The following is a 12,500-nucleotide window of genomic DNA, read 5'->3' on the forward strand; positions in this document are numbered from 1 at the left end:
CCCCATTTTCGCGAACGACGCGAATCATTGCGTGGGAATTCGCTCAGCTGTCAACATTGGTAAAAATGGGAACATGTGATTGGCTATCAGTTAACCCTCGTGGGAATACGGGATCTCGCAGGAGAGCTAAAAATAACTTAAGAGGGATTACGATTTGAATAGGGCCAATATGAGGGATTACCTCTCTTACCTTCATACTCTCTTGTTTGAGTCGAATTTAATTGCAGCAAACGTCGCATCATTCATGCGCCTATTTCAAAATAAATAGGTTCGATGAATTATATTCGATTTAGATTCGACGTTTGCCCTAGGCCTTAGTCTCCTTTAGGGGTCACAAAAAGACTGAGCCACGCCCAGATGGTCTCCTTTATAAGGGTTAAAGTCAAAATTTCCGACGAGTATCCCCGTCTGTTCCATGTGGGAGTCCCCCTCCCACCCCCGGGCTGGGAACGCAGACGTAGAGAATGACCGCCGGAAGTACGTCTGCTGGACCAACCCTCGTTTCAAATCCAATCGATGGCAAACATGAGAGAGGGAGACCCAAGGGTCCTTTGATCTTGACACAAAAGATCTTGGTGGACTCGCAAGACGGGTCGAAAAACTTGAACTTGATACAACTCAATACATCTTTAATTCCTTACTGTTTATTGAATAATTCACACTGAAGAAATTTCGTAGGACGTATGAGACACAATCAATTACATGCTCTCTCTCTGTAAATATATAACAATAAATTAGGTTTACAGCAACAACGGTCAAAACTTCAAAATTGCAAAGCGCAGAAATTGAGACTGCTTGAGTGAAGCTAAGTTCGCCTCTAAGAGCTCATCCGTGGTTTCCACTAGCCGGCTAAATGAATGAATGAAGTATTTAGCTAAATATAAGCTAATTGTGGACACTAAAACAACATTTCAAATACAAAGTAAAAAATAAATACATACATACATAAATAAATGAATACAATTAATTTTTTAGAAAAGCCAACACTCTAAAAAATTTACAAATTTATAATTACTTAGTCTCGACTAATCTAAAATATTGACAAATCTTTAATTACTTGGTATCAGCTAAACAAACTAACTGAGCGGCAGTCACTGGACAAAGAGAGATAAAATAAAATTCCATTGCGAAGCTGGCTAGGTGGTGCATAAATCGCATGCACGTGCCTGTCAGGTTTTTCTTTCTAATGTTTTTTTCTAAAATTGTCCAGTGACTGTCGCTGTCGATCGCTTAAAAGACAGTCTGGACCAACGATATGGACCCTGATATCTGATCGAATGTTTCCGTATCTTCAAATTCAGCATTTCTTAACCTTTGTTTGTAGTATTAAAAAGTTCAACTATGTGATCAGGCGCCAAGCCATTTCTAACTTTGTACATTAAAGTTACAATAGCCCTTACTCTGGCTTTTGAATAAAACGCATTGCAGAAAGTCTATGATTCGGTAGGCCATCCTTGTCTATAAACATACGTTAAAAATGTTTGCGTGCCGTGACGTATAAAGACATCGTGACCATATAAGGAATATCAATGAACACGTGCGGAAAATTTCGCCAGGATGACAATTTGGCTGAGCTCAAGAAGATTTCGCAGTCTGGTTGAAAGTACTATCCACAAAACAAAAAAGTCGCATTGTTTGGAACAAGGATTTCTCACAGCATTGCAGAGCTCCTATACTCATAGGTGACTAAATAGAACTAATTTGAACGTTAAAAGCTAAAGCAGAGGTACGCGATTTTCTATAGGCGACTTCGGAAAATACCATAATACTCTTTGTTTGTGCCCCCCAAATTTTGCATAAGCATTGTTTCCAGTTTCTCTTGGGGCTTGGACCGGTCCCAAGAGAAAACAAAAACAAAGCTTATGCAAAATTTGGGGGAACAAACAAAGAGTATTATGGTATTTTCCGAAGTGGCTTTTCGCTGCATAATGTTAATGGCCGCAATGAAACGTAAGTTTCAACTATTCTACGTACTCGAGCCTGCGGGATATTCAACAATGATTTGATGTGGGCAAGCGAGATTCCAATCTCGTGCCTAGAGTTCGCTTTTCTTTTGGTCAGCACGAAGGCACTTCCAATTTATGCGCAGTCGTAGTGAAGGTCCATTTTTGTAACCGTTGACAACCACTGTTATTTCAAATTTCTGAGCGCACGTAGACGAGCCGGAAGTCCGTGACTTGCGGACTTCCTGCCTCGGAAGTGGCCAGAGTCCGTGTTCTTGGTGCTGACCAAAAGAAAAGCGGACTCTGGGTGTAGCCAGGATTTTTCAAAGGGCGGGTCACACTCTGTCAGACAGAGTGTACTCGCATTTTCGCAACCTGAATATTGTAGGTTGTTTGAGTAAAAAACGGCTTACAAAGGGGGGGTCACGGGCACCCCAGGACCCCCCCCCCCCCCCCTGGCTACGCCCTTGGCGTTGTAGAGTTAGTCCTTCCAAATACCCGGCCTGATCGGTCAGTTCTGTCAAAAGGAAAGCGCCGTAATTCTGTCTAAGAAAGACAAAGTGTGGTCTATTGCATTCTCAGATTTTACACCAATTAGTGCGTTTTAATCGTTGGACGATTGCCGTCTTTGTTTCTACACAAGAGAGTAAAAAAAAGAGTAGGCCAGCGGAAAAAAAGGGGTGTGGAGGGAGTGAAAAATGAAACTACAAGGCTTTTTATTCATTGCTCTGGTGCAGAAGCTCATCTAGAGGAGCCTTTATCTCCACTAATTCCTTGAGTCAACACTTTCCCGAGTAAATTTATTTTTATAGGGAACAGTGTTTCCTGCGAAAGTTATCATATTTCCCTTGTCGCTGAGATAGCTTTGTTTTGACTGACTTTTACAAGAGTGGGCGTGCTGAATCTCGCAAGGAAGATGAGCTTTTACAATAGTGGGTTTGCTGAATCTCCCAAGAGAGGTGTTCTCGGGAAAGTACGATGGCCCAGGCCAGGAGGATCACAGTCCAGTTTTAATTTTGTGAGTCGTCACCAGTACTCTCACAGGTCACAGGTCATTGTTTTACCATTACAGAAAGTATAGTAAACGTTCATAAAAGCTAACCTTCGGCCTTAAAGCTTTTGTTTAGGCCTAATTCCTAAGGTTAGCTTTTATGAATGTTTAGAATACTTTCTGTATTGGTAAAATAATCCTGTGACCTGTGACCTGTGAGAGAACTGGTGACGAGTAACAAAATTAAAACTGGATTGTGAATAAAATTAAAACTGGACTGTGAATAAATTAAAACTGGACTGTGAAAAGTTAAAACTGGACTGTGAAAAATTAAAACTGGACTGTGACCCTCCTGGGCCATCGTAGGAAAGGGTTGACTCCTAGGCCAAATATGGGAGATTGAAGTTCCCCTTGATGAGCTCCTGTCTTAAGGCCGGTTTGTACGGTACGATTTGTTCGCCCGATTTATCGGCCCCGACTGCGTCAGAGCGCAAATCTTCTGGCCGACACTCCGAGAGAAACCGCCATGTTGATCAAAGGGTATGCCAGTCGGTAATGCTCATAAATACTTAAAAAATTAAAGCGTTCAAAATGGCGTATACTAAAAGGACAACGGGATGATCTTTTGAGGAAAAATTATACATTTTATACAATTTACACATTATGATTTATCGGGCCGACAAATCGTACCATGTAAACCGGCCTTTATGTAAATGAACATTAGTTAACAGAGAAGCACAAACTGACCAAGGAAAAGAAAGATATCTTCTTGCGAATTCACCACATTCCCTTCTTTGTGTGATGATAGTGATACACATGTCTTGTGCGCATGCGTTCGAATTCCAGTCCCTTTCCAAACAACGCATCCACTAGTTCCCAGTCTTCTCCTCCCCATTCTTTTGTATTGGTGGGGAAGCCCCCTGCTCTGTCCCAATCAGATTTGTACATCCCAATTAAGCCATAGCCATATACCTGCCATATTCCCGCCAAATTGGCCGGGCTGGCGCCACAATCTAACTCGACGATGATTGGAGTGTAGAACATGCGTCCCTCAATACAGTGCTGAAAAAGTAAATACATAAACAAGCAATGAATGTACATAACTTTACATAACTTTTGTCACTCATACTATTGTCATTTTGCTTTTAATTTTAACCTTTTTGTACTTCTTAATTAAGCTGGTTATATAAGCCAGTACTTGTGATACGCACAACCATTGTAAATAGTTTTTAGTTTTCAACGTTCGTCTGAAGAAGGCTGAACAGCCGAAACATCATTAAATCAAGTTGGACCAGTAAGAAGTTCACCCCACTCTTTTCTCTCAGTATTTATCTATAAATTTACGTGGTGGAACGGCAGCCTTTGGATCCTTCTGCTGTGAGTCCATTGTTTGTGTAGACCTTCTTATTCTGTCTATATTTATATATCTTACCTTTCTGATGCTATTAATCAGTGAACTTGCGATATCCAAATGAAGATCCATCAGGAATACGATGCTGTGTGGGTCTCTCACCAAGTTAATCGCTTCTGAAAAGGCCGTTGTCCTTGAGTAATCACCGCTTTTCTTTAGCACCGTGTAATTTCTCAACGAACTTCGTCTTAAAACCTCTTCCAAGTTGATGTCATTGCTATTATAATCACATATTATAACTTGAAGATTAGGGTCTTGAGTCTCTTCCAAGATTGTTTCCACATTCATTATAAAATGGTGAAGCCAGCGACCTAAATTTTTCGCCGTAACTACGAGGTAAATGGGCGTTCTTGCTTCCCACTGAAAATTCGCCGGGTAATAGAGTTGATTTGAGTTCGTTGGCATGAAAACATATTCAGATAAGACAACTGACTTGTTAGCTATGAGGTCGCGCAACTTCACATCTAGGAGATACCGTTTTCCGTATTTATTGTCTATCTTGCGTTCAACACTTAGAATTTCTTCCAGGTTAAATTTCCTGAAAAAGAGAAAAGCATGAATCAGGCTTCTTTGTTAAAGAAAGTAATTTGAATAATTTTTAAAGTGGTACTACGACCAAAAAAAATTTTGTTTTTCCTTTGGATTTCAAAACTATGTTAACTAAACACTAACTCACCCAAGTTTTAAGTTCTGATTTTAAAAAGACACCTGTTTATTTTAGCTGGAATTTTCTTATTTATTGGTCCGCCATTACTAACTTTAAAATCTTGAGAGAGCTGGGTCGAGGAGAAAAATGACGTCAAACACTCACTAGTTTAAGAATGCAATGCGTGTGTACGCGGCCTAATTAGCATGCAGCACGGGAGCTTCGGGCTTTCAGACTTTTCAACCCGTGTTTTGCATATATAATAAATTGCGTTTACACGCTGAAATTTTAAGCTAGTGACTAAATGACGTCATTTTCTCTAGATCAAACCCTCTGAGGTCCAATCGGCCAGTTTTGAACGTGAGTAATGGCGGACCATGAAATCCAAAACTTACACTCAAAATAAACAGCCTTTGGATAAAACTCAAAGCTCATAATTTTGCCAGTTAGGTGTTAAGCGAACACGCTTTCAAAATCTGAAGAAAAAAAGGAAATGATTTGTTGATCATAGTACCACTTTAAGTAATTTAAGTTAAAATATGATTTTATTCTTAAGTTTCCCTTGTTGTTTTCCTACATGATGATGACCTTCGAAATGTAACTATAGCGGAGTTCCGCGCGCGGAAGGCGCCATGGCGAGAAAATATGGTAATGACAGAAATGTTGGTTTTGGTTATGACGTCAATCTCGTACCCAGAGTTCTCGGGCTTTTTAGTCAGCGGGTGAGCGCCCGAAAGACTCTGGGATAATGGACTTAAACAATTTTTTTGATTGGTCGCTTGCATAACAATGGCAGTCCGACAGGAAGTCCGAGCTGCTGTGTTGGTAACCAGTGGATCTCTACAAGTATTGGAGATATAATTATGTTCTTGCTTCCTAGTCAATGTAATAGATGGTTTTCACCCGATGTCACACAGAACCAGAACAGTACAGAAAAAGTCTTTTGGGAATTTGACTCCATTATAATGCAAAATGTGAGCCATAATTTGCTACTATTTTGTGCACCAACATGGCCGTCTCAGCACGTGATTGAAAACCATCTATTTGACTGGCTGGTCAACCGTTGTCTTGAGCCTCGATACGGTGAGAGCAAATAAGTGAACGGTTGAAGCCGTGTCAAAATTCGTTGTAACCGAGCCTCGAAGGATTTTGAAAATTTGAATATTTTTCGCTGTTTCTCAGCAATGGATACTCGCTGGACCTTGAAACTTTTTCAAGGAGAAGCAAATTTATCCGGGTGGCCATCGCGGGCGTTTGAGCGTGACTGATGCCGGAGAAGTGTGATTTTATCGGCGAGATGTGAGGTAAGCTAGAAATTAGTTGCCTTCCTTTTTTTCTTCAGATTCTGAAAGTGTATTTGCTTAACACCTGACTGTATGACAAAATTTTGAGCTTTGATTTTTATCCAAAGGCCTTTTACTTTGAGTGTAAGTTTTGGATTTCACGGTCCGCCATTACTCACGTTCAAAACTGACCGATTAGACCTCGGAGGGTTGGATCCAGGGAAAAGTGACGTCAACGGCTCGGGTAGGGTCGTACCTCTTGTTGAACACTATATTTCATTGGCCTACGGTGGCCCATAGCTATCATCACAACTTTCTTTTGTATCATAACAACTTTCTTTCCACCCATGACAACTGTCTTTGTCACGGGTAGAGGGAAAGTTGTCACGGGTAGAAACAAAGTTGTCATGGGTAGAAACAAAGTTGTCATGATAACTGTGGGCCCCCGTAATTGGCTGTTTAGAGGTTTTGCACGGCAGCCATGTTACATGGCAGGAATAATAGATTCTTTTTCCTATGGGAATAAATGTTCTTTCTAACGCAAAACATTTTCATTGTTCCTGCCATGCAACATGGCTGCCGTGCAAAACCTCTATAGTGTCGTACTTCCTATTGTTTTCTGTGCTAAATCCATTGTTATCTTTGTTCGTTCTTTTGTTCTTCTTGCCAATCCTGAATCCCGTTCGGTGATGTACGACACAACCCAAAATGTCAGCGTGTGAATGCAGCTTATTATAGTATACATGTATGCAAAACGCGAGTTTAAAAGTCTGAAACCCCGAATCTCGTGTGCTGCATATTACATGTAAATCTACGGTGTAAACACGCATTGCATTCTTAACCCTCTCATCGCCGAGGGCTTCCCAATTGACGACTAAAATCTATGGGTGTCAATGGCATTTATGGTGGTGAAAGGGTTAAATAGGAAAATTCCAGTTAAAATAAACAGGTGTCTTTTTCAAATGAAGGCTTAAAAGTTTGGTCGCTTAGTGTTTAGTTAACATAGGTTTGAAATCCAAAGGAAAATAAGATAGATTTTTTTGGTTACAGGGGCACTATAAAGTTGGCTATCTTTTCAATTTCAAGCTTCAACGTTTTCAAACTCATCGAGAGCTGAACCATCGAAAACCGACAATTACTGACTGGCCGACGAAAGCGCTGCTAAGCACATACCTTCTGTACAAAATTCCCAATTCTTACACCGAAATTGCGCAAAGATTATATTGTGTATCATCTACTCAAAATTTTAACAGACAACAAGAGAAAGGATTTGCATAAAAATAGAGTTTAATTTCCAGAGGATTAGTTTGGTACACCATCGTGGCCGCCATTTCTTTCTTTTGGAACATCAACGTGGCCGCCGTGACGTCTTGTGATAACGCTCTATTGCAATGCACTTCAATTGAATATTCCGAACGAGATAAAAAAAAAAAAACCGCGCAATACTTAAAAAAAGTGCCCATTTAAAATTTATGTCGAAGTGACGATTTCGGTTTTTTTCATTCTATGTCGTAAAATGTTCTCAATAGTTATTCATCATCACTTACCTTGGTTTCGCCTTCTCAAGATATTCCATAAAAAGATCAGTAATTTCAAGCGCTTCTTCTTTCTCTAGGGGAAAAATCCAGTATTTGTCGTCTTGAAGCTTTGGATGCTCCGGGAACGGAAAAAGATATGTGTGAACTACGTGGTAAGTAACCGCTTCATATCTCCCTATTTTTTTTTCCATTGTATAACTAGGTTTGTAATTATAATACGGCAATATATCTTTTACTTCGTCGTGAGCTAAGTAGGTTGTCTCACTCTGGTCGTGAAAATAAGGTTTTTGATGCCTTTTTGAAGCGCAGGCGGGTGAACCCGGTAAAGTTTCATCGTAAATCTTTGAATGTTCCGAGCCACTGTCGTTGTAGTAATAAGACAGAATTCTTCGGTCAATTGTCCTGAAAGCAGCGTCTTTAGGCGTTTTCCAGTAGAGTTTAAGCTCGTTTTGTTTATCGTGACAGCTCCCTACCACTTCAAAGTAATATTTTGTTATCGCTTTTAAGTTAATTTCAATACAAACTGGGGAATTTGTCTTCTCCGTCGATAACCTTTCGTTTTTAAATACCATCGTGGCATTCGACCTTGCTTCATTTTGGCCAATCCAGATCTCAGCTTCGCAATAGATAACCATAAAAGAATAAAATCCAGATTCCTTTGGCGTGACAAATCCAAATAAGCGAAAGGCATCGGCGTTCGTACCGAATCTGTCACTGGCATCCAGAGAGGAAGCCGCCATCGCGAATGTCCTTATATCTGGCGCTTTTGGGAACAGAGGGAAGTTACACAATGCGTTTAAATCTTTCGTACAAATTTCAAACCAGAGGTGTAAGTTTAACTTTCCAATTTCCTCAGACAGAGCTGTGATACTTCTCGAGCTCGTGGAATCTGGAGTTTCGGACTCAGAGGAAATTTGCCATAAGGTTATTATCCTTAATTTAATTGCCAGACTAAAATTGCTAAACGCAAGGATTTGCAATATCAAAAGCAGATGAAGTGCAATTAACAGCCAGAACTTCCATTTCCAACAAAATGAGAGGAGTGAGCTGAAACATGGCTTCGCTTGCATAATGTGACCAGTCGTTGTTATAATATTAACTTCCACGCTTCGTCTACGAAATAAAAAAATCTGATATTCGAGTGTTTGCTTCCACCTATCAAATATGACGTTCGATTGTTGTGCTCATATTTTTGTGAGCGGAGTTGTTACCAAGGCCACTTTGGGTAATTATGGCGCGTATTTCTTATCAAAATTCAACTTTTCGCTCGTTTTCCAAGTTTGACATTCGCCTTTTAAATTGGACGTTCGTTTTATTCATTTCGACATTCGTCTTATTCGCTTCGGCATTCCTTTTTCAATGTGGACATTCGTTTTACATAAACAGCATTCTAAAGACCAGTTGTCTTATCTTGTATATAATGGATTTAAGGCAAAGGATATGGCTCGCATGCTAGGCATCTCTGATGTCACGGTTCACAGGCGGCTGAAGGATTTTCACCTTCAAATTTCCCATTAATTTTCAGCTGTTGACGATAATACCTTGGGTGGTATTGTTCTTAGCATCAAGGAAGACTTCGAGAATAGTGGCTATCGAATGGTTTTTGGTAACTTAAATGGAAGAGGCCAAGTTATTCAACAAATTCGTGTTAAAGAAAGCTTACGACGAATATTAATAGGCCCGGAGGGTACAATACTCAGATGGTTGCACGTGACAGAAAGAAGGAAATACAACGTTAGCAGTCCAAATGCTCTTTGGCAGTACAAAATGAAGTGTTGAGATAGCTGATGAGAAAGGGGATACCTCACTTGCAGCAGCTAGTATTCTAACGGCTGACGAGGATACCGAAGCCCTAGCCTGCTAACCATATCCGATGCCATTCTCGTTCCCAGAGCTGCGATCCTCTTGGCCAGCGCCTCGGATCGAGAGCTCTGGCCGGTTTCCAATTTATGTATAAGCGCCCTGATTTAACAGTCCGCGATTCACGGACTTCCGATCGTTCTGCGCAGTCTCGATTTTTTTTCAAAATGGCGGATCAAGCCAAGTCTCTTACACGAGGCGTTGAATCATGGAATGGAAATTCTAGATTTAAGCGACATCACATTGAAAGGGAAGAAGTACGAGGGTTTGAAGCTATCTGTGCTTGTCATTTCGCCGTTAAATACCTCAAATACACGATCAAATTTTTAAGATGAGAGAGGGAGGAGTGAATTTTAAAAGAGGGTTCGGTTGACAGGAGCTGACGACAGGGATCAAGTTGCACTGAATTAAATGCTGTACGTGTTAAATACATACAAGTGATAATACTTTCGCATGTGAAATGTTCTAAGCTCTATTGAAGTAGAGACAATAATACTATAATGCGTAAGTAAACAACCTTGAAGTTAGCATTTATTACTAAAAATAAATGATCACATATACTGGTAATAAATTATTTTCTTATGTTTTGCAGCTAAAAGCCTGCCTAATGGTCCTAATGTTACCAATTTTGTCTGTTGCCTAGGAATTATGTATAGTTTTTTTATCAACTTGTAATAATCATAATAACAACAACTTTACTTAAGTGTCAATGGATTTAGCACTAGAGAACTAATTGGGGAAACCAATGAAATTAACTCAAATCAAATATGTTTTTTGTGGATGTGGTAAAACCGGAGTACCCGGAGAAAAACCTTTCGCAATATAGAAGAGAACCAACAAACTCAACCCACATATGACGCTGAGTTTGGGAATTGAATCCAGACCACATTGGTGGGAGGCGAGTGCTCTTACCACTGCGCAACCCCAGCTCCCTGACTGACTGGATCAAATCTGTATATTTGCACCCAGTCGTTAATTTACTCTGTAACTGTTGAACTTCAAAGTTAAATTTCAGTTAAAATGAATCCAACCTAAATAATTATTGTTTGATTCCCAATAATTTCCTTTGTATTTTAAACCTACTGATGATAAATAATGATGTTGGGGGACAAATCTTGATCAAAATGTAACTACATGCAGGATGAAGTCATTTAAGTTGCCTGAATTTCACATAAATATTAATGTGTTTACATATTTTTAGAAAATATATATCATTGGACACCTTGTTCTTACATCTTGGCACTAGCAAAACTGAGGAACTATATCACTCTTTTTGCACAGCTTCTTGCACTGGTCGTTGATATCCTTAAGGGTAACTGCCTTAATTGCATCTCCAAAAACCATGTCTTCCATCACAATGTTTCAAAATCTGCTGAGGTTTTCCTCCACTATTCATCATTGTTGACAGTTGTTTGATATATTCACTGTTTTATTCAGTTAACAAATGATACAAAATACCATTAATATTTTTAATGTGAATTTTAACAATGATTGATCACAAATAAATTATTATTCATGGTCTTTATCTTCAGTTTGTTGGTTTGAGCAAATTATTGAAAGTAATAAGATAAATGACTAACTTTGTTGTTCTAAGAGTTATCATAATTTTATTATTATTGCCAATAACAGGCACACTGTATTTTGCGTGTGAATATCATTGCACATTCTAAATTATAAAATAATTAGGATAGTAAACGCACTCCCATTAATATCGGTCAATAGCTGTGTTTAGATGAGAGTATATAAACACAGCTATGACATCACATGAATTTTGATTGGTTATGTGTTGTCAGATGCACCTTTTGATTGGCTGGTTGGAAATATGGGTGTGTATGTTATGCAAACCCTCAACTGTGTCTCGGGTTTGCATAACTGTTTTAAGAATTCTCCCAACTGCGCTTGGCATTTAGATGAGGCTATGTAAACATGGACAATGTCCTCTATTGCTTAAATAACACAACAAAATATAACTTTTTGATTGGTTGCTTTATCTCAAGAGAAGCACTTCCGGAAGGCAGTTTTCTATTAAGCAATAGCCATTGAAGCAGATTCAACCAAGCCTTTGCCTGTTGGGTGCATCTGGCAAAATAGTCCAAAATGCATGTGGGGCTTCACTTTTATGGTGCAAACAGGGACAGTCTGAATTATGTTGATCTCTTTTTAGCTGACTAAACATTCGCTCTGACGATGGGCTAACACTCGGAACGTCAGCTTTCCAAATCATTCATGGTGGTAATTCCACCTTTATCAAAATATGTGATAAAACCAAATTTTCCTGTTAACCGTGACACTGTATGCAATCAATGTAACATGGAGACAATTTAGCATGTAACGGGGTCCCTCATGCGTGAGCACAAGTGTTGACGCCTGTCAAAGAATAGGTTATTGGCTAAGCTCTTCTGAGCCTACAATTTACCAGTTTAATAAATTATATACTAGCCCAAAACAGCGATGTGAAAGTTAACCAACAGGTACCCAGTTTACTGTGGCCATAATAATCCTCTGAAAATAAGAACCCAAAAGTTGTTTTTCAGTAGCTGTGTACCAGCAGGAGAATCCTTCAAGCTCTCCTCTGGATAAGAAACTACCCAGAAGATGCAGGTTGTCAAGATCACTTGAGATAGAACTTGACAGGAATTTATCCATTTTTTGGATAGCCCCCCTCCCCCCTTTATCCCCATTTTTCATCAGGGGTTGCTCTCAACTGAAGCCTTTTGTATCAACCTTAGCTGTATGATTTTCTTATAACTAATGCAAACTGGACATGGAAGGAATCAAGTTCCAACTTTAATGCGATATTACACAAAGAAAATATACTTACAAATTTC

At 39.5% G+C, this 12,500-nt stretch overlaps 1 protein-coding gene across 1 annotated transcript; it reads right to left on the bottom strand.

The window, feature by feature from the left end:
- Nucleotides 1-639: 639 nt before the first annotated feature.
- On the bottom strand, nt 640-8,890 carry LOC137985344 (uncharacterized). The gene is made up of 3 exons (XM_068832928.1): nt 7,822-8,890; nt 4,367-4,883; nt 640-3,996 (listed from the first exon to the last, which is right to left on the bottom strand). The coding sequence occupies exons 1-3, from the start codon at nt 8,880-8,882 to the stop codon at nt 3,712-3,714; spliced, it is 1,863 nt and encodes a 620-aa protein (XP_068689029.1). The 5' UTR covers nt 8,883-8,890; the 3' UTR covers nt 640-3,711.
- Between the last annotated feature and the right edge of the window lie 3,610 nt (nt 8,891-12,500).

Source organism: Montipora foliosa, chromosome 14, assembly GCF_036669935.1.
Source record: "Montipora foliosa isolate CH-2021 chromosome 14, ASM3666993v2, whole genome shotgun sequence".
Lineage (NCBI taxonomy): Eukaryota > Metazoa > Cnidaria > Anthozoa > Scleractinia > Acroporidae > Montipora > Montipora foliosa.